Source organism: Vitis riparia, chromosome 19, assembly GCF_004353265.1.
Source record: "Vitis riparia cultivar Riparia Gloire de Montpellier isolate 1030 chromosome 19, EGFV_Vit.rip_1.0, whole genome shotgun sequence".
NCBI lineage: Eukaryota > Viridiplantae > Streptophyta > Magnoliopsida > Vitales > Vitaceae > Vitis > Vitis riparia.
The window spans coordinates 17,027,901-17,055,876 of NC_048449.1; the positions used below are offsets into that span (position 1 = coordinate 17,027,901).

Here is a 27,976-nt window from a genome sequence, read left to right on the forward strand (position 1 = left end):
ATCAAACCAATTTCCTCTTTCCATTCACCACAACATTAAGAAAAGGAAAGCAGTAGTAGTCCACAAAAAGATGAAAGCAATGCACATTCGCCCAATGCCCACCACCCCCACCCCCACCACCTCATATGCACGACTCTCTACACACCCATTGCACCACTCTCATCAATCCATTCTTCTTCTTCTTCTTCTTCTTCTTCTCTTCTTCTCTGTAACTAAGCAATGTCAGAGATCACAGTTGCCGACCCCATTCATGAAACCAACACGACCAGAGCTCTCACAACCTCTACTTCCACTAGCCATGATACTTCCCCTGAGCCTTTTGACAGTGAGCGAGTTCCTGTCACCCTAGGAACTGATATTCGTAGCTTTCTTCGTGTTGCCAACCGGGTTGAACCCCATGACCCTCGTATTGCTTATCTCTGTGAGTTTTCTTTTTTCACATCACACTTTATGTTCATGCCTTATTTCCCTATTTACATGATTGGTTGGACGCCTGGTTTGTGACACGCAACTTTTGGGGTGTGATTGTTTTGTTGTTTTGTTGTGTTTTTGTACCATGTCACCTTCAATTTGTCTCCAAATTACCAATGTTTTTGGTTCATTTTTCTCATCTCTGCACCTTTTTCTATCAATCATTTGGTCTATTCTACTGAATTTTTCCAATTTTCCAGAACATTCATCTGAATTTGTAAACCTAATAGATAAAAGTATTAAAATAAAAAGATTCCCAATTCTTCGAATTCTTGAATTCCTCAGAATCTTTTTGCAACCGAATTTGGGGTTCAGTCTGAATCTTACTTTTTTCCTTGAATATGCTAGTATTGGTTGACTTTTGAAACAGAGGTCACTAGTAATTATGATTTTGGGGTTTGTTGTAATACTGATATGGATGATTCAGATTAGATTAATAGCCATGATCAAAAGTGAAATATGTTATTGGTTTTTTCATCATAAATTTCCATCCTCAAGCCTACAATTTGACTTCATTTTCCTGTTATTCTTTTTGTTTGGAATCGGACAATAGGAGAGATGGGTTTTGATTTCCAATCACCCATCCTCTTGTCTTTGTAGTACTTCGGAAGTTGGGATTGAACTGTAATAAAGATGAAATCAACTAATTGTTTGACACTTTCCTTTTTCCCTTTTTTTTTTTAAAAAAATAAAATAAAATTATGATTTGGCATCTTATAGCAAGAATCTTAATTAATTTTTTTTTCTCACTTATTCCTTGCATCCAACAATTTGAGAAATGGGGCTGGGAAAACCCTTTTCTTAAATGCAATATGCAAGTTCAATCTGAAGTTAATACAGTGTACATCTCCTATTGTTTAAATGGAACACAGGCCGTGTTCATGCTTTTGAAATGGCACATATCAAGGATACCTATTCAACTGGACGGGGCGTTCGGCAATTTAAAACTGCTCTCCTTCAGCGGCTTGAACAGGTAGATAATGAAAATGAAGTCTGTTTGGTATATAGGGTAAAGTTGGCTACAAAGTAGTCAACATACTTCCATGTTTGTAACTTCTTGCATTCGTTAAGAAGAATTTGGAATTGAAGTGAATCTAATGCCTTTCAGCATCTTCCCTTGGTGTTTGTACTATCTTCTTCCCATTGCAATTGTCTTCTATTTGATCCTCCTTTTCTTGTCCTTTTTTCTTATACTTTACCAACATGTGGTTCTACCGTTTTATTTATTTATCGGCTTAATACAGCAATATGACAGTTAGTTTTAGCATGCCCATTTAACAATCCCTGATCTTTATACTTGCACTTGAATCTAGGGATACATTCATTCATTATTTTGGTCAATATTGTGGTAATTATATTTTGGTTATATGAATTTCCATCTTTTCAAGCTCCTTTTTAGTTCACCTTGTTGTGTATGCTTACACAGCAATTGGGAGATGGTATTCTTTTAACATGCTTTTTACTTAGTTTTGCAATTTTGCAGTAAGAATCATGTCAAATTTCCTATAAAAATTTTCCAAGTTATAATACTTCTATATCATGTAAAAGAGTTTACGCCTCCTTAAGATTTGACTATAAAAACAATTATTTTAGTAAAATTTAAATGCACCACATTACAATTTCCTGTTCCTTTTACAACTGATTTTGATTTCACCAAAGAATGAACTTATATGCTTAGAGTACCAAAAGCATAATTTGCAGAAATACATAAAAACCGCAACAACTGAAAATTACTCTAGAGGCTTCCAAAGGTAGTTCTCCATACATCAAAATAATAATGGGACTTTTTACTATCAAACTGGAATTAGTATGGAGCTATACTTTTGTCTTTGTCCATTACTTAAGGCATAGCATCTTCTGAATTTATATGGTCTTGTCCATTCAATTTTCAGGTATTGAGAGTTAATTCGTAGCTTCATGTATGTAGACTTTGGTTTTTAAGTTACAAAATTGGTCAAACTAAGCTGGGTTTGATCAATGTAAATGCCATGTTCCATTTGTTAATTAGGAAATTTGGCTATGTATCCTTTTTTTTGTATGTTAGACCATAGGATTGCTTGTTTTTACCTGGAAAGTGGCTACCTTCAGATTGTGACAAGAACTTCAAAATCTATCCAATCTGTCTGTCCAGTTCTAGGCACAACTTATAACCATTTCCCTATCTTTATTTGATTTGAATTCAACACTTACAAGAAAATAGTAGCCTCCTATAAATTATAACACCCTAATTCTCATATGTACATTTTGTTTTCAACTTAAAACTTTGATAAACTTCCATATATTTGTTCTGTTATGCAAGTTGAAGAAGTTTACTTCTTAATTGAAAGTTAAAGATGATGCCTTCATTTGCTTGACTGCAACTAAGGTGGTACCACTCTGTTACTTTGAGAGTGATTTGCATTTTGTATGAATCAGAAAACCAAAGTGATAAAAATTTCCTAGTTAAATGTATCAAACTTTTATTTCCATAACCTCTTGAAATATACTGGATATCTCTTTTTGTCTGTGTTATCATGATCTGCAATTGTGACAGCTCCCTCTTGTTATTGTGTTTTCCTGGTAACTTTTTGTCTTCCTACCAAAAGTTAAGGCAATTGAAGCTGACAAGTAGTCAATTTCTAAATCTCTTTTTTCCTTTATGCATGATCTCATATTGTATTTCCATATTTTGGTTTTATAGGATGAAGTAACTACTATTGCAAAAAGGAAAGAAAAGTCTGATCTAGGTGAACTTCGACGTGTTCATCGTCATTATAAGAACATTATTGACCAACGTAGTGATTCATGGGATTTAGAAAATAGGTAATTGAGACTTCCTCATGGATATCCCACTGTGCTTGTATTCAGTCCAATTTTTTTTGGATATTTTTAATTATTGACTATCTAAATCAATCTGTGGAATTGTGTGTGATATATACATATATATATATATATAGTCACAAAGAGAAGTTGACAAATGCTCGTGAAATTGCTCCCGTTTTGTATGAAGTACTACAGAGATTTACAAATGCAGCTTGTCCTCAGGTTTGCCTTCTCTTTTATCTTCTCCAATAACATTTTACGATAATAATTCTTGTTCGAATGTTAGTAGATTCCCAAATTATCATACATCTTCTTACTCTGACTCTCTCTTATTTCCCTAAAGGGCCTTGCGGAGACTGACATATTTGTACCCTACAATATTCTTCCACTTGATCATCAAGGCAATCAGCAAGAAATTATGCGACTCCCTGAGGTCTGATGTTGTATGGATGAGCTAATTGATTTTTTATTTAATCCATTAATTCAAATTGCTCTAATAGGATTCTAGACAAGCTTGATACCAACTCCTAAACTATTAGGCTGCTTCATTGTTGCAATTGATAGACTACTATATGCTGTCTAGTGACATTTATTTTTTTAGTTTAATTATTCAAAATATGCAGTAAGTATTAGAATACCCAAAGTGTAATAGACTGAACATAGTTTATTCATATGGTAAAAAATGATGCAGATAAAAGCTGCCCTTACTGCTCTTCGCAATATCCGTGGTTTACCTGTAATGCAAGATCTTCAAAAACCTGGAGCTTCTGTGGATTTGTTTGATTGCCTTCAGTGTTGGTTTGGATTCCAGGTAATGAGTTTGAAGAATTTATGCTATATTTGCTTTTATCTTTGTTCTCTTTGGTACTGCTTAATATAATGGGTCATGGGACATCGTCTATCATCTTTGATTTGGTAAGATGGCCATGTATGATGTGATGTTTGATATTTCATAATCTATATGATTATTCCCTAGAAATGAATTTTCTTAATTCTCATGTTGTTTGTCCTTAATCAGGAAGGGAATGTAGCCAACCAGCGGGAGCATTTGATTCTCCTCCTTGCTAACACCCATATTCGCCAAGCTTCTAAGGAGACATTTGAGCTAAAGGTGTTCTTTCGTTTATCTCCTTGAACTTCTAGTTGACCTTTATCTTTCCTTTGGATTTGAAATATAATATATTATTCTTATGATATCAGTTAGGGGATGGAGCTGTGGATGAACTGATGAAGAAGTTCTTTAAAAACTATACAAATTGGTGCAAATTTTTGGGGAGGAAAAGAAACATCCGGTAAAGATTAATGGTTTAAGTGACCTCATTTGTCCCCTCGCCTTCCACCTAGAAATTCTAACTATGCTTAATGAAAACCATGTATTCTCGACTCTTTTCTTTTTCTATTTTGTGTTTGAACTAACTTTTGGTTTCAGTTGCCATCAATCTGCATTTTTTTTTTTGTCTTTTTTGCCCACTCTTTTCATTGTTATTATTATTATGAATTTCTTCTGTTTTACCTTTTTCTTTTTATTTTACAATTTTTCTTCTTCCAACGAAATTTTTATTTGTAAATGCAGGTTGCCTTATGTAAAACAGGATGCTCAACAGTATAAAATTCTATATATAGGGCTTTATCTGCTTATATGGGGAGAGGCTGCAAATTTGCGGTTTATGCCAGAATGTCTCTGTTACATTTTTCACCACGTAAGCCAAATATTTCATGTCTATAATTACTTGTGAGTGACTTTTGGTTGATTTTTGTATTACATGTTAAAACACATTTTTAATGTACTCTTTTCCATTAAAATTTTCTGGTTCCATCATTTGAGAACTCATTGTGACTTTTAAAAAACATGAACATCATTACTAAAAGAACCAGTGCACAAGCTTTCTTGGCAAGCCCATTGTGATTGATAAGCGTGCAAGATATTTTTTTCTTCAATTTTCTTCTCTATAAATAGAGGATATATAAATAAACATTTATACTTCTGATTTTAATGGAATATTTTACATTACCACGGAAAGCGAACAAACCAACTGCATACCTTGTTATGGGGTTGCTTTGTGATCCTCCTTCGTTGATCACTCAGTTGTAGGTGTCAGTCTTGTCTAATCCAATCCTCCACCTTCAAGGTGCCAGTGTGGTAACATCCATAAACCTTTTAGCATTCGAATTACTCAGGAAAGTAGGAAAATGGAGGAATGTGAGAGTTGAATGAGATAGGAAGTCCATTAGCAAGAGAATGAGATAGCTACTTTTCTATTCTAGTGGTTTTTCCTTATATGCTGTACTCTTAGAAACTGTCACTACTTAAACTCCTTGTTTTATTGGTTATGGAGTCATATGAATCCAATCCATGTGATTTTGAAATTCAAGATGTGTTTAGGCTTCACAGAATGTTTCAGTCCAAGGAATGCATTAGATTTTTAGGAATGATTCCCCTTGTTTATTCCAGTCAGTAGGTGTTCTTTCATGGTTCATCAAAGTGTGAATTGTGTAGCTCTTTGCTGGGTGCAAAGAGCTGCAACATGCTAGAGCTCTCTTGAAACACAACTTGATGTTTTATGAGTCTTCTGACTCCCATCGGGCTGAGTTTTTCTGTCAGTTTGATGGTAAGTGGCTCATGGTCTGTTTCTCCTATTTGGGTTCCACCAACTGGATCTTCCATGTGGTGGTGTTTGATGAGTGTGGTAAACATTTCCCTATATGCCTATTTAGTTTCTGATATTGTAAATCTTATTCTCCCATAAAGACTCTGATTATGAATCCTTTTGGACCAGGCGGATGATACACACACATTAACTTCTCAAACTGGCCAAGCTTCTTGTACGATTATATTGCTTATTCATTTTATATAATATTTATCATGTAGATTTTAGTTTAGATATCACCAAGCCATAAGAGGTATTTTCCTTGTTTTAGGTTATTAATGTAAATACGCCTTTTTATTGGATCTATCAGATGTGTAGAAATTTAACTCTACTAGGCAGAAACAGGGAACATTTTATATAATCCCACTTCATCCAAAAACTGATGAAAAAAAAAAAACAAAAAAACATAATTATTGTAGTTACACTTTCTGTTATTTTTTTAAAGAACATTTGCACAGTTTTGTGTTCCCTGTTTAGAATACAATCATTTAGCTCAAGGTTGAATTAAAACATCCAGTGCAAAAGCCTCTTGAGCATTTCACTAACAGAGAAAATATTCATTGATTAAACTTCAGCTAGTAGCATGCATTTCCAAAGTTATGCTCTTCATGATAAGCACAGGCTTTTGTGTCAATTGTGTGTGTGTCTCTATGTGTTTTGTCTTTTTCACTGTTTTGCCTGTGATGTTTATTTTTTATTTTTTTCTTTTCAGATGGCGTATGAATTACATGGAATGTTAACTGGTGCTGTTAGCTCGACAACTTGGGAAAAGGTCTTGCCAGCGTATGGAGGACAACCTGAATCTTTCCTTAACAATGTAGTTACCCCTATATATAGGGTTATATATGAGGTAATTTTAATGCTTGTATGTTCATGTTGTTCTCAATCAAGCATCTGAATTTGTTACCTAACAATGAAGGAAGCAGAGAAAAACAAAAGTGGGATGGCTGACCATTCCACATGGAGAAACTATGATGATCTGAACGAGTATTTCTGGTGAGATTAAATTTTAAAGTTCCATTGCTCTTCTTATTTCTTACATGTTTGTCAAATCAAGTTTTCCAGAAGTAATGACTTGAGGTCTCTATTGTGGCTACACTTCTACAGGTCTCCTGATTGTTTCCAAATAGGTTGGCCCATGCGTCTGGACCATGATTTCTTCTGCATGCATCCTTCAGATAATAGCAAAGGCATTAAATCTCGCGGAACTGTAGAAGCAAAGGAGGAGAGAGAAGGACATGAAGATGAAGAGATGGGATTAAAGAGTGAAGGAAATGAACATGAAGACACTGGGGTAAGCTATATTGCCTCACCTTACTTTCATAAGTACTTTGTTTAAACAACTGGACTTTGTTGACTTTATGGATAGCATGGTGAATATGCTATTAAGTACTCTCAGTAAGCTTTATTCCCATCTCTTTTGTCTGTGCTTCCTTTCCCAAAGGAAATTGTTGGTTTTCAAAAAATGAGGTATTATCACCTTCCAAGTTCTTTTCCCACTTTCTTCTTTGAAAGGATGCAAAGTGCTTGCTTTCTCACCCAAACAAGTGATTGAGAAATTTAAGTTGCTTCTAGAAGTTTAGGTTCTAGCTTGGCCCATTGCACATAACAAGGTGAAAACCAAGGAGATGCTCTAACTTAGGACGTCCAACAAAGCTCTTGTCTCTGACAAGTGGTATGTGCAACAAAAATTGGGGAATGGTGAACTATCTTTTTGTCCATTGCCCAATTGTTTATTCTCTATAGCAAAATTTGTTTGCTTTGGCTAGGATTAGTTGGCATCTCTGCTGAAGTTGCCTCTTTATCAGAGATTTCTTTTACAGTTTTGGGTGAAGGAAGTATGACACCATTTTGGGCTATATGGATTGAGAAGAATGCGAGAAGTGTTATAGATTCTCTCTCATGGAGGGCCTATGTGTTAAGGGTCTTTTCCTTAAATTCAATTTGAAGCATGGTTTGTAGGGAATCTGAGGAGCTATTTATAGGATAATAACGAGTGATTGACTCTTTGTGCTCCCTTCAAACATCATCTATGTTGGTTTTTTGTTTGAGTAAGCTTCCTTCTCTTCTAAGGCTCAAACTTAACTGTCGTTGTGCTATTTGGAAGGAACACTATTTGGGCTTACTCCAAGCTAGCTAGCTACTAAGGGTTTTTCCATCAAATGGGAGATCTTTTCTCTTTTGGAGGGCTATAGGAGAGTCCACCATAAGATGAATCTAATTTACAAACTTTAAAAGTTCTCTTTTGCCCTTTTTATTGTTTCCTTGAAGGCTTCAATTTTCCCTGAAATTCTAATTTGTTGTCTTCTACTTTATTGTTTGTTTTCTTGCCATCTCTTATTTTTTTTTCTTTTCAAATGATTTCTTCTCTTGCACTTTCTCATTTTTTAATTACATTCTAGTTTTTGATTAGAAAAATATTTTGAGATTTAAAGTATTTGCATCTTTCACAAATTACTTTTATTGTTCTAATTATTTTCTTGCAAAGGTTTGTTGTTAATGCGTAGCCATAAATAGTGCTTCTTCTGTATCATTACTAAATCTGAACAAAACGTAGGAACAAATAGGTTTTAAATGACTCTTTCCATTGATTTGTATGAGTTCTAGGAATCTCACAATGATAGGAGGGCTTATGAGTCCTTCCAAACCATGAAAGCCAAGTCTTCTAGGCTTCATTCTTTTTTTTTTTTTTTTTTTTTGCCCTAACTCTCTGTTTTTGTGCTTTGTTTTCCCCTCTTTGGCTTCTTTATTTGTGATTCCATGCTAAAGGTACCCCAAATTTGGATTGACAACTTTGTTATCGAAATGGGGAACCACTCTTTGTCCAATTGGTCCACAATGTACATTCCTCCATATTGTTAAATTGGTTTTATTCAATATTTTGAAGTGTTTGTTTTTTCCTATTATCCTGTATCTCAAACCACTTTTTGTACTTTCTAGTTGTATATATTCTAAAGATTATACATTTTTCTGGTTGTAATTTCAGGTTACCATGGAGGAAGTTCGGGAACAAAAATGGTTAGGGAAGACAAATTTTGTAGAGACCCGTTCATTTTGGCAGATTTTTAGGAGCTTTGATAGAATGTGGAGTTTTTTTATTCTATCCCTACAGGTGTGTCTAAGATCATTATGAAGTGTTTATCAACTGTTTGTTCTTGTGATGGATGTGCTACATTCTTGAACCTTCTTTGTTGCTTTGTAGGCATTGATAATTATGGCATGTCATGATATGGAATCTCCATTTCAAATGTTTGATGCAATAGTATTTGAGGATGTTATGAGCATCTTCATTACATCTGCAATTCTTAAAGTCTTACAAGGTATGGTACCTTTTCTTATCCATTCTTAAATCCCAGTTTTATGTTATAAGTGTATAATGAAAAACTAATTTGAAGGAATAAAACTTTAGTAATTCCCTCATGAATATACTTTGATTGCAACTCAAACTCCTTTTTTGAAAACAAAGTATGTCTAAAGGTTTAAACACTAAGTGAAGGTTTTTTCAATATGATGTCTGTAAGCTAGCATATCAAACTGATGCTTAAAGAGTGGACAAAGGTGGGGGCAAACAAGTGATAACTTGATATATTTACCAAAAAAAATATTTTATTTATTTTTCTTATTGGAAATAGGATGTGGTTTTTGATCACATATTTTGACATGATAACATAAACTTCTATGAAAATGAGGGAGTGTGTTCAAGTTTTCAGTGTCGTGTGTTTGTAGAATGTATTATGCTTTTGAGGGCATTCTTTAATGAGAAATTCAAGGCATTGCAACCATCCTCCCTTTTGTGCTATAAATTAATTGTTTCTATATAGCATATGCTTGTTCCTTTTTATGCATTTTTGATAAGCAAGCAGGTTTAGTACTATTTAGGGGTTTTGTACAACATTTGGTTGTATATAGAATTACCAACTAGCAAATTTTCTCTTTTAATTGGTTTTCATACATGGAATAATAGCAATCTCAGAAGAAATTTGTGCTTGCAGCAATTCTTGACATTGCCTTCACATGGAAAGCCAGACACACAATGGACTTCTATCAAAGGCTAAAATATGTGCTGAAGCTGGTTGTAGCAATGATATGGACTATTGTTCTCCCAGTTTGTTATGCTGATTCTAGAAGAAAACATACTTGTGATTCAACAGAATATGGGAGCTGGCCTGGAGAGTGGTGTATTTCTTCCTACATGGTGGCTGTTGCATTTTACTTAATGACTAATGCAGTTGAGATGGTGTTATTTCTTGTTCCTACAGTTAGCAAATACATTGAGATCTCAAATTGTCAGCTATGCATGATTTTATCTTGGTGGACACAGGTAAGATTCATCATATAGATTATTTAATGACATCTTTCTGTAATAACTTATGGATTAATGTGAATCTAGGATTTCATGGAACATATAAAAGGTGCTTTTGATTATAGTAGGATACTGTTGTCTCTAATTTTCTTAAACAACAATCAGACATGGGACTAGTTGATGATAATGGAGATATTTTATGCAGTTTATTCATTTTGAATGAGTTCTCTACAAGCTTTAACTTGTAGAAAATCCTGAAATTGACGTGCCAAATGTAGGAAAAAGCAACTAGTGGAGGGCTGGAGCCATGTGTTGGCAATATGGACACACTAGGACCCTTTCTGTAATTAGCTTTGTTTCTCTTTATTATTTTTTAGATAGCATGGGAGTATTCTTCCTCTCTTTTTCATTTTTTATTTTTATTTTATTTATTTTCTACATTTGTCTTCCATTTAACATAAACATAAGTAGATTGAGTGGGTACTTACATTTCTCACTTGTAAGCTTTTCTCACTGTCTATCTATTCTCTCCTCTTATCTGTTATTCTCTATCTCAAAACTGAAATGTAAGCAACTTGATATTAGAGTTGGTAGGATTCATTGGAGTCCAGACTAGTGTTGCCAGTGTCTTTCCATATGGCTATCATCGACAATGGATTTATAGCAATTTGAACCCTCTTGGAATAAGCTCTTCATAGGAAACATCTCATGAAATTTGGAGGCAATTATAGTTTGAGTGGTTTCCTTTTGGGATTCTTCATTTAGAAATTTAAGTGATAAGTTTAACCCAAGGGATATCCTACATATAGTTACAGTAGGGGTGTAATTTACCATGTTTAAAAATCTCGTGGCATTTCTTTGGTTGGGGTTAACTTTCAACCAAGGTATGCCGTTTAAATTTGGTGTCTGGACCCATCTCTATCTCTGGGGATTGGTGTGTGTTATTGGCTTCTTAATAGTGCTGATCAGTCTCAAGTGGTCTCAGATTTCTTGTTTCAATATTGTCTTACCTTGTGCTTCATAGTTACTGTCTTGGGTGTTGTAGAAGGTATGTCATTGGATTTTGGAGATCCCTGATGGTTTGTTCATCCTGTTCAGTTTGGATGACAAGAATAATGCCTAGCTGATCATGATTGTATAGTTGGACCAGTAGTAACTTTTGCATTTTAGTCATAGATTCTTGGCATATTCATGTTTAAAAATCAATGCTATACTGGACTAGAATTGCTTTTTAAAATGGTATATTGCGTATATTTCTATGGTTTATTATATATTTTAATGTACTCATGATTAAGGTTGATGTTCATAAACTGCATTTAATAAATTTGTTTCTGTCACACAGCCTAGATTATTTGTTGGACGTGGGATGCAAGAAGGCTTAGTTTCAATTATTAAGTACATCCTACATCCCTTTATGAAATTTCTTTTTCTTTGTTTTCCTCTTTAAGCGCTTCATCTATGTGACATTGTCTTACTATGTAGGTATACGTTATTTTGGTTGCTACTGTTATCAAGCAAATTTTCATTTAGCTACACATTTGAGGTGAGTGACATTGTACTTTATTTATTTCTACATGATGACAATAAAATATTATTATTTACAGTGAATCTTCTGAGAATGTTCTGAAAATCAATCCACTTTCTTCATTGGGCTTGCACAATGAAATTGAGAATGAAGATCACAAGAATGCAACAAGATTGTTGAAGAAAACAGTGTGCTAATAATCAGTATATAAGCTCTTAATAATTTAACCTTCTATACGTGCAAAAATACTAGTGACTAGTTAGTTTATTACAACTAGCAGCAGTATGCTAACTCTCTGACCACATTATGCATGGAATGCACATTTTATAGCAAACTCATGATTGTAAATGCTGACAAGCAAATGCAGATAAAACCACTTATAGGGCCAACAAGGCAAATTATGAAAATTGGTGTAAAAGAATATGATTGGCATGAGCTTTTCCCAAAAGGTAATGCACATTTCTTTCTTTATAATCTCAATAAAGAGCTCAAACTGAATTTTTTTGACATGAATAAATATAACAAAATAATTTGGTCTTCTAATGCAGTCAAGAGTAATGCTGGTGCAATTGTGGCTATCTGGTCTCCCATAATACTTGTGAGTTTCTACTGAGGTGGTTAGAGTGTCATTTTTTATCAATTCCTGCTAAACTTTGAAAAGAAAAAGTTGAGATAATAGCACAAAATTTAACCAATTGAGGTAGTGAACATGATTTGAAGACCTTTCTTTAGAAAGCCTATGAATTGTTCTGATCATTCATATTTTTTTAGCACAATGTCTGACATCCATTTATTTTATAATGTAATTATATTACTATGAGCATTTCAGGTGTTCTTCATGGACACACAGATTTGGTATTCTGTTTTTTGCACAATCTTTGGTGGAGTGTATGGCATTTTGCATCATCTTGGCGAGGTAAACACTATCTTTGTTGTTAAAGGGATGTGACCACCCTTATCTCACTCTTCTTATTCTATACAGATTCGGACATTGGGAACACTGAGAAGTAGATTCCACTCTTTGCCTTCTGCATTTAATGTTTGCCTCATCCCATCCTCATTGAGAAATGATCAAGCAAGAAAAGGAAGAGCTTTCTTCCCCAAGAAATTTCAAAAGGTATCACTTTTCAACTTTGTGGTGTAGTTAGTAAATTTTCTGGTCGATCTCTAGCTCTCTTGCTTCTATGACCATTTAGCTGACTTTTTTTTTTTCTTTGCTTTTTCCCCAGGAGTCGGAAACTGAAAAGAATAGTGTTGCTAAGTTTGTTCAAGTATGGAATCAAATCATTGCTAGTTTTCGGCTAGAAGACTTAATAAATAACAGGTTGATTTTATTCAATTTTGTTAAAATGATATTCTATGACCTCTAGTAATAGAAACATGTACCAACATGTTTATTATGAGCAGGGAATTAGATTTGATGACAATTCCTTTGACACCGGAATTATTTTCTGGCCTGGTTCGTTGGCCAGTGTTCCTCCTAGCAAATAAGGTATGATCTTTACATTGAATTTCTTGCCATCATGTCTAATTATTATTATTCATCTTTAAACATACCTTCCTATTCTTACTAGTTTTCAACAGCATTGAACATGGCAAGAGATTTTGAGGGAAAGGATGAATATCTTTTCAGAAAGATTCGAAAAGATCACCACATGTATTGTGCTGTAAAGGAGTGCTATGAGTCACTGAAGTTAATACTTGAAACTCTTGTTGTGGGTGATAAGGAGAAAAGGTAGATAAAGCATCATCTTTTAATCAAAAGTATACTCTTTCATTATTAGGCTTTTAAATTCAGAAAATGCAATGAAATCTTATTAACATTTTTTTGCTTTCTTCTCAGTTACAGCTTGTAACACTACTATAAACTCTTTGGAATATTTGTATTCATTTCAGGATTGTTTTTGGCATACTGAATGCTGTTGAAGAAAGCATTGAAAGATTAAGTCTTCTTGAGGACTTCCAGATGAGTGAGCTCCCAACTCTTCATGCTAAGTGTATCGAGTTAGTGGAACTTCTGGTAATTGTCAAACTGCTAAGCTTTACTTTTGCACATATTTCTTTATGTAGTACTTTGAACCATGATAACTCGTTATCCATCATATTTAAGGTTGAGGGAAATAAACTCCATTATGGTAAAGTTGTGAAAGTACTCCAAGATATCTTTGAGGTTGTGACCCACGATATGATGACAGATAGTTCCAGGTTTGATGCACTCAAAATATATTCCTTCTTTTATCAATTTAAACTATTAGATTTATCAAAGTTCATTTTCAAATTGCATACAGAATATTAGATTTGCTCTACTCTTCTGAACAAATTGAGGGAGATACAATGCATATCTCTGGATTTCCAGAACCCCAATTGTTTGCATCAAATCATGGCCAACAGTCTATCAAATTTCCATTTCCAGATGATGCCTCTCTACACAAACAGGTGAGGTTCTGAATTTGATGATAATATTTCTGTCGTTATCTTTAATAGGGCTTGTTGTAAACCAAAAAACTTTTATCAGTTTTTTATTTTTTTTATTTTTTTAATATGAAACAATGATTTTTATTTTTTATTTTTTATTTTTTACCACAATAAGAGAAATGAGTTAGAGGGAGGAGACATCCTTCTTAAACAAGACAAAAAAAAAAGAAAAAAAGAAAAAAAAGTCCTCTTTAATATATAGAAACAAAACATGAATCTTATGCCAGTCCTTGGGGAAATGAAATCCCTGACAAACTCTATTTTGGAAGGAGCTTCCTTCTTAGCTGATACATTAGCCTCCAGACTATCAGGACCTAGATTTCTATATAAAAGACTCACAGATTTTCTTGATGAGTCTTGGCTCTGTTGAATATTATAAGCATGCTTTCATTGGACTCTTATATTTGTGGAAACCCAAGTGATAACAACCAAAGAATCCTCTACAAAGCTGTTTTGAAAAACTAAATGGAAGGCTTATTCCTTCGGATAATACTAGCACCTCTACCTCAATTGTCTTAACCTTATTCGTTGGCTCAAAGAAACTTAGAGCAGAATAGCTGCTAGTCTCTGAAAGAACCCCAAGTGCCAGATGTTTGAGGTTGTTGAACAAGCATCTAAAATGTTGAGTTCAATACTCTTAGGAAGATTAAGGCCTTCCAACAAATGGTAGTTCAACTTATCCATTGGATACAAATACACTGCATTTTGGGTTATGGAATGTCAAAAAGCTCATTAGTTACCATAGTTCAATCCATGTATTTGATAGGGTTATATTTTCTATATTAAATGTCACGACCCAAAATTTGACCCATGACCCAGGTCAAAGGTTTGACCCTAAGGGTTCCTCCTATTCCACGCTGGTAGTCAACCAAAACACTCTTGATTTTTATTTTTTTTTCACATACATCCCACTAGAATTCTCATAAACTACAATATCCCAAAACTACTCAAAACAACTCCAAAAATAAAAGTTCACAATTAAACAACTTAATCAAAATAAGGCTTCATAACAAATCCATAAGTCATAATTACTAAAACAAATCCCAAAATCCAAAAAAACATAATAAAAGAAAATGCCCCGCTCCACTAGGCTGCTCCAGGAGCATCCTGAAATCCTCCCTGCCCCACCTGTGGATCCTCAGGAATGATATCTGCATCTAAAAAGATGTAAAAAAGGAAGGGGTGAACATTTCCACATTGCTCAGTAGGATGCCTAACACCCAAGGGGTTAAGGGGATTACTAAGTTCCAAAGAATACGAAAAGAACACTTCAACACAACAGGAACAATTCAATAGTATCAATCAAACCACATAGTTTAATATCTAATATTATACACAATTTCACAACATTCAACAATTAAATGAATGCACATGAACGTGTGACACACAGTCATACAATGCATTATTGTTCTCGGGCTTTCACCGAAGGATACGCGTCCGCACCCAAATGCACTCCCCATTCGGAGTCTTCCCGGGGTAACTTTTGGGTCTTTCACCCTAGGGATCTCTCTCCCTTCTTAATTCGCCTCATACGGGCTTTCACTTTTCATCACTACAACATTTTTTTCCATTTCATACACTTTTCACAATTTTCATAATTTTTTTCGCATAACCATGATGCAAATGAATGCCACAATTCCAAAGTTCCTCAATAATTTCAACAATCTCAACATTCCCCAATAATCCAATAAAATAATTTTCCATATTAAAATTTCCGAAAATATCCCAAATAAATATTAAAAAATTTGCATATCAATAAACTTAAAATTATACCACACTTACGGAATTTTTCAACCATTCTAATAATTTCTAATATTCGAAATTAACTAACTTTCCACCATAAAAATTCTGAAAATATTCTAACCAATGCCCAAAAATTCACAAATCACTATTTTTGAAATTAAACCCTAATTTCGGAAATTTTCAACCCTTCTAATAATTTTTAATATTCGAAATTAACTAACTTTCCACCATAAAAATTTCGAAAATATTCTAATCAATGCCCAAAAATTCACAAATCACTATATTTGAAATTAAACCCTAATTTCGGAATTTTTCAACCCTTCTAATAATTTTTAACAATTCAAAACAATTAATTATCAACCAAAGGAAATTTCCCGCAATTACAAAAATTCCAAACAAATTCCAAATAATCTAGAAAAATTCATACAATATCCATATTTCCTACTTAACTCATAATGACAAGATTTACAATTTTTTTCAAAGGAAACACATTAAATTTAAGTTTTAGGGTTAGGTTCCCCTACCACAGATCTAAGAATTCAACCGTTAAAAACACGATTGGCCACCGTAGGATTGTTCCTCTCGTCGAATAGAGCACCCCCTCAAAATCAGAGCCGAAACGGAGGTCGTTTGGCCACCCAAACGGTCGGTCGAAGTTCCGGCGAGATGAAATTTCCCACAGTGCCACCGCGCCTCCATTTCTCACCCGTTCTACTACTGTTTCCCTTTCTTTTTACAAAGCCCATTTCTTTTCCTTGTTTTAATCCACTTACCACCAGTCCACTCAAGCCCAGCCCAAAGTTCAAAAACCCAATAACTAATTCCCATGTTTTCCTTTCTTTTTACAAAGCCCATTTCATTTCCTTGTTTTAATCCACTTACCACTAGTCCACTCAAGCCCAGCCCAAAGTTCAAAAACCCAATAACTAATTCCCATTTTTCTTTTAAAACCCCATTTCATCCAAGCCCAAATTAATTCCTTTTCATTTTTGTTTTTTTTTTTTCTCTTTATTTTCATTTGGTTATTTTCCATTTCCAATTTCATTTCATTTTTTTTTTATATAACACACAATTTAATATTTTCTCAATTTTATTAATAAGGAATTTAATTTAATTAATTAATATTTTTTTATTAATTCTAATTAATTTTAATTAATTAACTTTTCATTTTCGTTTTCGTTTTTCTTTTCTGGAAATTCTCAATTACTAAAATCCTAAGAAATTTCTACCCTAAGGCTGACATGACATAAAATTTTCAACTCGCCTAATTGACCAACACAATAAACCGAATTTCACCAATCCAAAACTAACATGTGTTCTTTAGGCACTTTTCTTTTTGACTTTTCAACCATCACTCAAAATAAGACTTTTCAAAATAGAAATGCTAACGTGGCATAAAATATCCGATCATTACATTAAATGATTTGAGGAAATTGACAATGGGTATCCATAATAAAATGCCATGATAACTATAGTTGAAGAAATTTGATCTCATCTCCTTGAACAATCTGGAAGAGGACATGCAAAGGTTGCCAACCAACTCTTTCCAAAAATGCAATCATATGCTTATGACTATTATGAGAATATTAGCATCATATACTAATAGATCTTGTGAATTTTCTGATAAAGATGTTAATTAATACTCCTAATATTAGATATATTAGTGGAGATATTGTTGTGAATATGGATATTTAATTTGGATGGGAAACAAATACACACATGAATGAATAGATGTGTGGATAGACATGTGTATCTATGTGTACAAATAGGCATATATTTTCAAACATGCCTTCATGCATAAGCACCCCCAAACATGATAAATATATTGTAATCAAACTGATCTGATGTGAGAATGGCAGATCAAGCGTTTCCATTTGTTGCTGACTGTTGAGGATACAGCAACAGACATGCCAGTAAATTTAGAGGCTCGTAGGCGTATATCATTCTTTGCCACTTCGCTTTTCATGGATATGCCTAATGCTCCTAAAGTACGGAATATGATGTCATTCAGGTCAGACTCTCCTTTTTTGTCTATCTGTTCTTAGTGAATTATAAGCATTTTTTTTTTCTCTTTTGGTTTTTTGAAACACTTCTAAGTTTAAAAATTCTAGAGATGTTACTATCATGAATATAGCAAGTTTCACCTTTGAACCATTTTCCCAAATCATAGGAGGTTGGCAAAACATATTTTATGGCTGTTTGGTCCTTGATTCTGGGGTCCTAATATAGTTCCCTTTCTCTATTGAGTTCCATGCCTTTATATTGGGATTGGTTGTTTTTAGGTTATGGTAACTTCTTGAAGATGTCAAGGGAAAAACCAATGATTCCGTGGCTATAGTTTGCATTGGATAGATCAAGTGAAAATTTAATGATAGATTATATTTAGGGTTTTGATGGGATCGCTTCTACATATTCCAAAAGGATTAGAGGAATAATAACCACTATCTATACACTTGAAGGATTTCAAAAAGACTTTTTAGGAAGAAGGTAGTCTCACACTTTCTTTGGGTTTGAGGGATAATTAGTGAAGTCTATGCAAGGATAATTGGAACTCTATTAATTTTTAAATTTACATAATTGGGTTATAACTTATACTTTGTTAACAGTTATTCTCAAGGTTTAAACCATTCTAATATCTTGCATCCAGTTCTTGTTAGATAAGTAGACATATTTTTTGACTAGTACATATCGTCATCCCACTAAGCTTCAAATAAATTAGATCTACTTTTCTGGTTTATGTTTACAACTGTCCTTTTGACTGCTAGTTACCATTGAAAATATGTTTCAAAGTATTCCATCTTGCATAGAGTATTTCTGGTTGGAGAGAAATTTATGAGTCCTTGCTAACTTTTAGTGAGTGAAAAGTTTATTTAACATATGATTCATTTATCTCATTTGACCATCCTATGTGAATGTGAAAGAAAAAGAAAATATTCTTGTTATCCTGTTTTTCTGAATTTTCAACATATTATGTTGAGATATTTTATAGTAATTTTCTAATGAATCAAGCACCAGGCTTGAATGTGTTGGGAGATTTTGTAGTGCCTCCTTAGAGATGTCAAGTGATTCTACTTCCCCAGATTGAGGATGTGTTTACTGATTCTCACAGTCAACATAGAATCTTGAGAACACTGACCCCTTTCATAAGCTGCCATTAATTGGCACTAAGAGTTCTGATATGGTGAATAATAATTGATTCTTCCATTACTTTATAACATCTCCTCCATGAATAGAAATTCTACATTGAACTTATTACCCCCAATAAATTATATAATAGAATGTATGATCAAACAACTAAGTATATAACTATTGTAAAAGGAATAAATTTGATGAAGGGTCTGGGTACCGAGACCATAAATTCTCCAAATCCCAGCAGAAGTTGTTAAGATTTGGACCCAAAAATCACAAATTGGGTGGGGAATCAGAATGAAGACCTTCAGTTAATAGAAGCTTAGATACCATGTTGAATAATTGATTTTTCTAAAAGCTTAAACTGCTAAGATTTGGAACGATTATAAAATATTTTATTGAAACACAGTAAGATAGGTTATTGCACAGTGTTTGAAATTTTAAATAAAATATAGAGCTAAAGATAGCTAGAAAGAAAATGAATAATTTGAACGATCTAATCTAGTCCAGTCCTTATGAATTCTTAAGATGCTTACCCTTTTGAATGATTTTTTGCACACACTAGTCCACATTACAGCACCGCTTCATGATACTTCCTCTTGATCTTCAATGATATTATTTCTTTTCTCCCTCTCTTAATTCTTCTTGGTTTACATCTTCTACAACAAAGTTTTTTTTCAAGTAGTTTCAACTACATAAGTAATAGTTCTATATAAAAATTTTTTAGTTAGTACCATCTCTTGCCAGGATCCAAATAAATTTTAGTTGTATATATTTTTTTTATTACTTTCTACTGCTTTCTTCTTATTTGCTGATTAGTTATGTAAGCATCATGATTGATTCTTAAATTAACTAGTATAAATACTTGGAAGGGAGGAGAAAATGTAGGAAATTTATGCATCCTTTACTATGTTTAAACATTAATGCTGTTATGAGCAATTAGTGAAAGTTTTATTTAATTTTGTGAGTAAATCAAAATTTTGAGACCACGAATTATTGCTGATTAAATAGTTTCTCTTTTGGGTTTAGTGTTATGACTCCATACTACATGGAAGAAGTTAATTTCTCAACGGAGGATCTTCATGCAAGTGAAGAGGAGGTTCCCATCATGTTTTATATGTCAGTGATATATCCAGGTTTACCATCAATAAAACTTCTTTTGCATCTAAGTTTTCCTATCTATCTGGATTCAACTTGTAGGACCTGACCATTACTTTGTTTAGATGAGTGGAAAAACTTTTTGGAACGCATGGAGTGTGAAGACTTGGATGGATTAAGATCAACAGGGAAGGAGGAAGAGCTTAGAAATTGGGCTTCTTTCCGAGGGCAAACACTAAGCAGAACAGGTGAATGGAAACATTTCAACAATTTTTTTATGAAATTGGATTTTGGTCTAAAGCTAGCACATGATATGATAAGTTTAACCATCTTTTTTTTTTTCTTTTTTGGTTATTTTCTCTGTTTCTTGCAGTAAGAGGAATGATGTACTATAGGAAAGCCTTAAAATTACAAGCTTTTCTTGACATGGCAGAGGATGAAGGTTGGTTTTGTGAATGCATTCGTTGTAACATTGAATATAGATAATCATATTGAGTAGCCTTTATTTCAAATTCTGTGTAATGTTACTATAAGCATTATAATCCAATATGAAATTGCAAGATTAGAGATTAGTTTCTAGGTCGAATCATTGCAATGAAGTCCCACAAGGCCTATTTTGTTCTTCCAGATCTTCTTCAAAGTTATGATGTTGTTGAAAGGGGGAATAGCACATTATCAGCTCATCTAGATGCACTTGCAGACATGAAATTTACTTATGTGATTTCTTGCCAAATGTTTGGATCACAAAAGGCTTCCGGAGACCCCCATGCACAAGGCATACTTGACTTGATGATAAGGTAATCATCACATAGAAGACAAAACGGCCAGGGAAGTCCTCTATTTAAAATACAAATTTTAGAGGTTATGTAACTCTTAACTATGGAATTATCACTTGAAGGTACCCATCTCTACGTGTTGCTTATGTTGAGGAGAAAGAGGAGACTCTGGAAGATAAGATTCACAAGGTTTATTCATCCATATTGGTTAAAGCTGTCAATGGTTATGATCAGGTACCTTGCAGTAGATAAAATACAAAGATGAGTTTTTTGTAGGAAAAAAAGTGAAACATTCTAGAGTTCAAGATGGAAATGCAAAAAAGATAAAATTTTCAGTGATTAAAAGAGGAAAAGAATGACGATAACTAAGAAACAAACCTAACCAAGTGTTCCCCTTCAAACTTTAATTAAAGAATGGGCTCAAAATACCCTAAACCTAAAGTTCATTCAAAATGAAGAACCTTGATGATAAAAGCCATAATAGAATAAAGCATAAAAGAAATTAGTAATTATAGAACATGCAGGAAATTGGTTCTTTGAAATATTATCTAATATTTTAAGGGGCTTTACTATATATAACAAATGTGAATATCCTTTGTTCTTGCCTTTGAATCTAAACTAAGCTCTTCAACATAAACCACAAAACTTTCTACATTAAATCAGATGTAGGCTAGCAACCTCTCAGGTTCAAATATATTTTGATTTCAATTATTTTCATACATGCCTATTTATTTTTCTAGATTTATGAATGTGTAATTTTAACTTCTAATACACACTTGTGCTTGCTTAATTATAAACCTTTTAGGAGGTGTATCGAATAAAGCTTCCTGGTCCACCGAATATAGGAGAAGGGAAGCCTGAGAATCAAAATCATGGGATAATTTTCACACGGGGTGAAGCGCTTCAAACAATTGATATGAATCAAGTAAGCTCTACCTTTAATTTTTGTAAGGCAAATGGCTTCTTTGCCTTTTTTTTTTTTGTTTATTTATTTATTTTTATTTGCTTAGGATATCTGGTTTTATAGGATAACTATTTGGAAGAAGCTTTCAAAATAAGAAATGTTCTACAAGAGTTTCTCCGACACCAAAGACAAAAGCCTCCCACGATTCTTGGTTTGAGGGAACACATATTCACTGGAAGGTAATATCTTTTTGATCTCATATTTTATAATTATCACATCATCTCATCACATTGAATAAAACCATAAGCACTATGACATTAAATAGTATATATCGAGTCACATATCAATAAGTTGCTTTGAGAATAATATATTATTCATGTGTAGGCATCAAGTGTACTAGATATAACCCATCATATATAGTAAATATCAATTTCATAAACAAGTTTCTTGCTATTAACACTAAAATCTTCTAGGCATTCAACAGGGCATCATTTTGAATTTTTATGAATAGTTTTTCGGAAATGATGAACGAAGCATTGAAGTATGCCTTCACCTTGCTTTTATTTCAATAAAGAAATATGAAATTGAGATTTGAACCTACAAAGAAACATTTAACATACATACCTCTTATAATATAATAAAACATACAAGAAGAAACTATTCTTTTTAAAATTTGAAAACTGGAAACCAAATAGAGTAAAACTTCTTCATCATGATAAAACTAACTAATAAAATAAGGATCAACTAATGATACTTAAAAAACATCATTTGAACATTTTTAATATTTGTAATATTTTTTTTTTCTTGAAAATATTTAACCTTTCAAGTACCATAGCTTGCTCCAAAGATCAACTTGGAGGCCATAACCGTCTGTTTCTTATGGATCAACTAGCTTTGCTAATATATCACATCTATAGTCAACATAATTTTCGTTACAGAGAGTAGGGATAAATATTAGGTTAATTATAGAAAAATGTTATAGCATCAAGGGGGTTTAGGACTAAAAATTGATAGAATTTCATTTCTGTTGAATTAGGAGTAAAAATATGTAAGTCTGGAAGATTGATTGTCAAGAGATTATCTTCGAGAGATAGTATTTCTTGTGTTGTTATTATCATTTAAGTAAAGAGATGGTATTGCAATTTTACCCTCTTTTTAACGAAGCTAAATGAAAGAAGGGAAAGAATCCTAATATCTCTAACCACATTTCCTTACTCTCTTTAACTCTGTTCTATCATTTTTTTTTTTTAATTTTTGTCTTTAGTTGTTTGAAATCTCTCTTTTCTTCTCTATCTATTCTTCTACCATTATCTAATTAGAGACAGAATAAGTTCATTTGTTAGAAGGGAAAATAATGTGATAAGGGATAGATGTAACAAGGGAATGCTTCTATAGTTGAGTGATAAAAACATAAAAGCATGCTTATTGAATTAAAAAAATAAAAAAAAACATTCTATGACAAAGATATAAACCCAACTATGTGCTTTCTGTAGAATCTGAGATAGTCAAGAAAAAAAAGATAGCACATGCTTATCAAATAATATTTTAACTAGAGATGCATGATTGGTAGGGAAAGAAAGCATTGAATTTAGATGCATGCTTATCAAAGAATGTCCTCTCATATTTGATGGAAGAAGGTTGTCTTTTCAACTAGTATGTACTAGTTTAGTGTATCATATTCATCAATCAATGGTTCATAAAAAGTGCATTTGTGATATTAGTACAACAGGCTAAGTTCCCCGCTTTCTTTGTATAAATGCAGTGTTTCGTCTCTGGCATGGTTCATGTCTTATCAAGAGACGAGTTTTGTCACCATTGGCCAAAGGCTTCTAGCCAATCCTCTCAGGTAATTAGTACCTTGTTTCTTCTAGTTTATGCCTAAAAGTATCTAGCCAGGGAATGAAAAAGCACGCTATTCGGAGCAGCATGTGCACACAAATTATTTTTTTGACATTCAAATAAGCCTTATATATTTGCAATGCCACCATCTTGACTTTGTTCATTTATCACTTTTTAGTTCCTTGCATTTGATTGTACTATTCCATAACTTAATGATTTTGACATTTTGATGATGCATGCCCATTCTCTCACTTTCACTTAAATACAGGGTGCGGTTTCACTATGGACATCCAGATTTATTTGATAGGATGTTTCACATAACAAGAGGTGGCATAAGCAAAGCATCAAAAACAATTAACTTGAGTGAGGATGTTTTCGCTGGTAGGGATCAATAACTTTTAATTTGCAGCAATATAGTCTTATTTTGTTCTCAAGTTTTGTTCTTCTGATTTCATATAGGATTTAACTCTACCTTACGACGGGGATATGTTACATACCATGAATACCTGCAAGTAGGCAAAGGTCGTGATGTATGCCTAAACCAAATCTCAAAGTTTGAAGCCAAAGTAGCCAATGGAAACAGTGAACAAACATTGAGCCGTGACATTTACCGCCTTGCACGTCGGTTTGATTTCTTTAGGATGTTGTCTTGTTACTTCACAACCATTGGATTTTACTTCAACAGTCTGGTAATTATTTTGATTCATGAATCAGTCATTTAATGTTTTAAAAACTAGAGTAATTAATTCAAAAAATGAATCCATTTTTTATTTCACTTTAGGGCTATCAACTAGTTGATTATGCTATAAATGAATTCAAGCATAATTTCACCCCGAAAAAATGATACTTTCATTTCTTTTAGATGTTTTGCTAGAGACTGATATTCTTAATAGGTACATAGATTTGAAAAAAAAAACCTAGAGGGGACAACAAAGAACAAAACACTTTACTAGTGCATTCCTCTGCATTTGTGTATATTTAGTTCTTAGGCAACATGTAGGAAATCAATCTTTTACAGTCATTTATTTTCAGGATTTCTTGAATTATGTATAAGAAAATGATCTGTTGAATTGGATGCACAAATGTCACTATGATTTGTTATTAATGGTTGCACACCCTTTGTTGGCCATCCATATTATCATTAAGTAGTGACATTTGTATGTGCTTCATTCCTGTGACCAAAAGGGGAAAAGAATGAGCAGTTGCTTTTTTCATTTTCTATGTACTTACCCTTCTCATTCGATATGTCAATTCAATTGAATTTTTGTCCTTAAATTCATGACTTTTGTGTTTAAACTTCGCAGATATCAGTAATTGGAATTTATGTATTCCTCTATGGGCAGCTTTATCTTGTTCTTAGTGGGCTAGAGAAAGCACTACTTCTTCAAGCTAAAATGCAGAACATAAAATCTTTGGAAACAGCTCTAGCTTCCCAGTCATTTATCCAGCTTGGGCTCTTAACAGGCTTACCAATGGTGATGGAGATTGGACTTGAAAAAGGATTTCTTACAGCTGTAAAAGATTTTGTCCTAATGCAATTCCAGCTTGCTGCTGTTTTCTTCACTTTCTCCCTTGGAACAAAAGCTCACTATTATGGCCGCACTATTCTTCATGGAGGTGCTAAGTACCGACCCACTGGCCGTAAAGTTGTGGTGTTTCATGCCAGTTTCACAGAGAATTATAGACTATATTCACGAAGCCACTTTGTGAAAGGATTTGAACTGCTACTCCTGTTGATTGTTTATGATTTGTTTAGGCGGTCATACCAAAGCAGTATGGCTTATGTTCTAATCACTTATTCCATCTGGTTCATGTCCATCACGTGGCTGTTTGCACCATTTCTGTTTAATCCTTCTGGATTCAACTGGGGCAATATAGTAGATGACTGGAAAGATTGGAACAAGTGGATAAAGCAGCAAGGCGGTATAGGAATTCAGCAGGACAAAAGCTGGGAATCATGGTGGATCGACGAGCAAGCCCATCTCCGTCATTCAGGATTGATCGCTAGATTGATCGAGATACTTCTTTCTCTTCGGTTTTTTATTTATCAGTATGGTCTGGTCTATCACCTTGACATCTCACAAGACAACAAAAATTTTCTGGTCTATGTGCTTTCATGGGTCGTGATTTTTGCAATTTTCCTCTTAGTCCAGGTAAATTCCCACCCATTCTTTCATGTTGGATTACATGTTTATATGCTTCATTGACCTTAATGCATAATATGAACTTAGGTATATGAATGATGCTCAAAGTTAACAAAGGTTCAAAAGTTGAATAAGACCACAGTTAAATCATTTTGTTGGGCTAATTTGTGTCTTAAGGTAGACAGTTAACAACACATCAGTTGAAACTCAATCCCATATAGACAGCCCAATAACTTTCACAGGATGTCTACCAATACCATCAAATTCAAAGAATGGTAATCATACCGAAAAAAGAAAAAGAAACACAAAAAATACTGCATAAGGCACACAGGAGATCATTTGAAGGAGACAAATGCAATCCTCCAATTGTAACTCTAATGCTTTATTTTGAAATTTTCAAACACCTAGGACCTTACATAATAGCAATTTAAACAAGTGATGGGAGCAGTAGCCATGAAGTGGTGACGATGCTGGCCATATATTAACCAGGTTTTTAGTGATTATCTTTGATATGCTTTGCCCGAGACGGCACAGATTTAGTAATAAAGGTTATGTTTTTGTATATTTTGGTAAATTAACTTTTAACAATCCAATTTTCTATTTAAAATAAAGGGGAACTTTTGAAGTATAGATATGTTTGGAAACATTTTCTAGTTTGCTCCAATGGCTTCTCATGTTGTAGTATCTTCCTTGTCATAGAGTACCCATTTCTGAATGGACTATTGACTCTACTCACTGTCCCTTTAGCTACGCTCTCCCAAAAAATTTTAGGATTGGGAAGAAAATCTGACAGTATGAAACCAGCTTGTCAGATATCCCATTAACTCGATGCACAATCACCTGTGCTTTTATGGATATTATCTTATTCCTAACCCAAACCTAACACGTATCCTCATGCTCGGTTGCTGGATGATGGTCCATATAGAGTTAAAAACATCTTCTCTTGAGTATCAAGTCCTTTCATCTTTGTGAGGTTCTATATATTGGTTGTGTTTATACCTTATTAGGTTGTTTGATAATTATATTTTTATAGTCCTTTGCTTAATTTAATGCAGACCTTTTTGTTGCTCAAGCAAGTGGAAATATGAGATAGTAGTCTGTCTTAAGTTATACCTGCCAAATTCTTTCCCTGAAGCACTGGTTCCTTCACTATAGGCACCTCTTGCATATGCATATATTGCTTGATGCCACATCTGAATGTTATCCAGAAAAGTATTGTCATTGGCTATCTTCTTGCTTGTGACTGTTCAAATCAAATGCCAATTGAACTTAAAGAGGCTCTCATGCATCCTTTGCTTGTTAAAATCAACCTGAGTCTCTTTGATCACATTTGGGGTTGGGGAGCATTCTTTCGACATCTCTTCTGCATATCAGTCATATGATTTTATCAGGGTTTTTCCTGACACAGAATGCGGCTTGGTGTCGTCAGTGTTTTGATTAGTAGCATACTAACATGATCTCAACATGTTATACAGGCAGTGAAATTGGGAAGACAACAGTTCAGTGCTAATTATCACCTCATATTCAGGCTATTTAAAGCATGCCTTTTCTTGGGTGTTCTTGCTACTATAATTTCTCTCTCTGGCATCTGCCAACTATCTTTGATGGACTTACTTGTCTGCTGTCTAGCATTTTTGCCCACTGGGTGGGGTTTGATACTGGTAATTAAGTTTATCTCTCTCTCTCTCTCTCTCTCTCTCTCTCTCTCTCTCTCTTACTGATATTTGGGTTTGTTCAGATTGCACAAGCTGTGAGGCCCAAGATACAGGATACTGGATTGTGGGAGTTGACGAGGGTACTTGCTCAAGCTTATGACTATGGAATGGGTGCAGTTCTTTTTGCACCCATAGCCTGTCTTGCCTGGATGCCAATTATAGCAGCCTTCCAAACTCGTTTCCTTTTCAATGAGGCTTTCAAAAGGCGATTGCAGATTCAACCAATTCTTGCGGGAAAAAAGAAGCAAAGTTAATTTCCTCAGAGTCAGCAGCAATGTATGTACGTAGTACATGTACAGTCAAATCATTCTTATCGGTCCTGATTTTGAAATTGGCATACCTTAAAGCTAATTAATGTATATAAACATCCTATTAATAAAAATAAAATTGAAATTCAGAAGTCT

The 27,976-nt window shown here is 33.7% G+C and overlaps 1 protein-coding gene across 2 annotated transcripts; it reads left to right on the forward strand.

Moving 5' to 3' along the window:
- Positions 1–21: 21 nt before the first annotated feature.
- LOC117909303 (putative callose synthase 8) lies at positions 22–27,976 on the forward strand. 2 transcript variants are annotated; one of them, XM_034823271.1, is made up of 41 exons: positions 22–421; positions 1,344–1,444; positions 3,152–3,273; positions 3,408–3,495; positions 3,617–3,706; positions 3,965–4,084; positions 4,292–4,384; positions 4,474–4,565; positions 4,847–4,973; positions 6,634–6,771; positions 6,841–6,917; positions 7,029–7,215; positions 8,908–9,033; positions 9,124–9,241; positions 9,914–10,242; positions 11,567–11,619; positions 11,707–11,767; positions 12,108–12,198; positions 12,298–12,347; positions 12,579–12,665; positions 12,732–12,866; positions 12,979–13,073; positions 13,157–13,241; positions 13,324–13,484; positions 13,646–13,769; positions 13,860–13,954; positions 14,038–14,185; positions 17,827–17,978; positions 20,126–20,232; positions 20,320–20,442; positions 20,568–20,636; positions 20,823–20,991; positions 21,093–21,204; positions 21,776–21,895; positions 21,998–22,113; positions 23,637–23,720; positions 23,982–24,094; positions 24,173–24,402; positions 25,018–25,866; positions 27,333–27,518; positions 27,596–27,976. In XM_034823271.1, the coding sequence occupies exons 1-41, from the start codon at positions 220–222 to the stop codon at positions 27,824–27,826; spliced, it is 5,856 nt and encodes a 1,951-aa protein (XP_034679162.1). In that variant the 5' UTR covers positions 22–219; the 3' UTR covers positions 27,827–27,976. The 2 variants fall into 2 exon arrangements, with proteins under 2 accessions (XP_034679162.1, XP_034679163.1); XM_034823272.1 differs by having other exon boundaries at positions 12,117–12,198.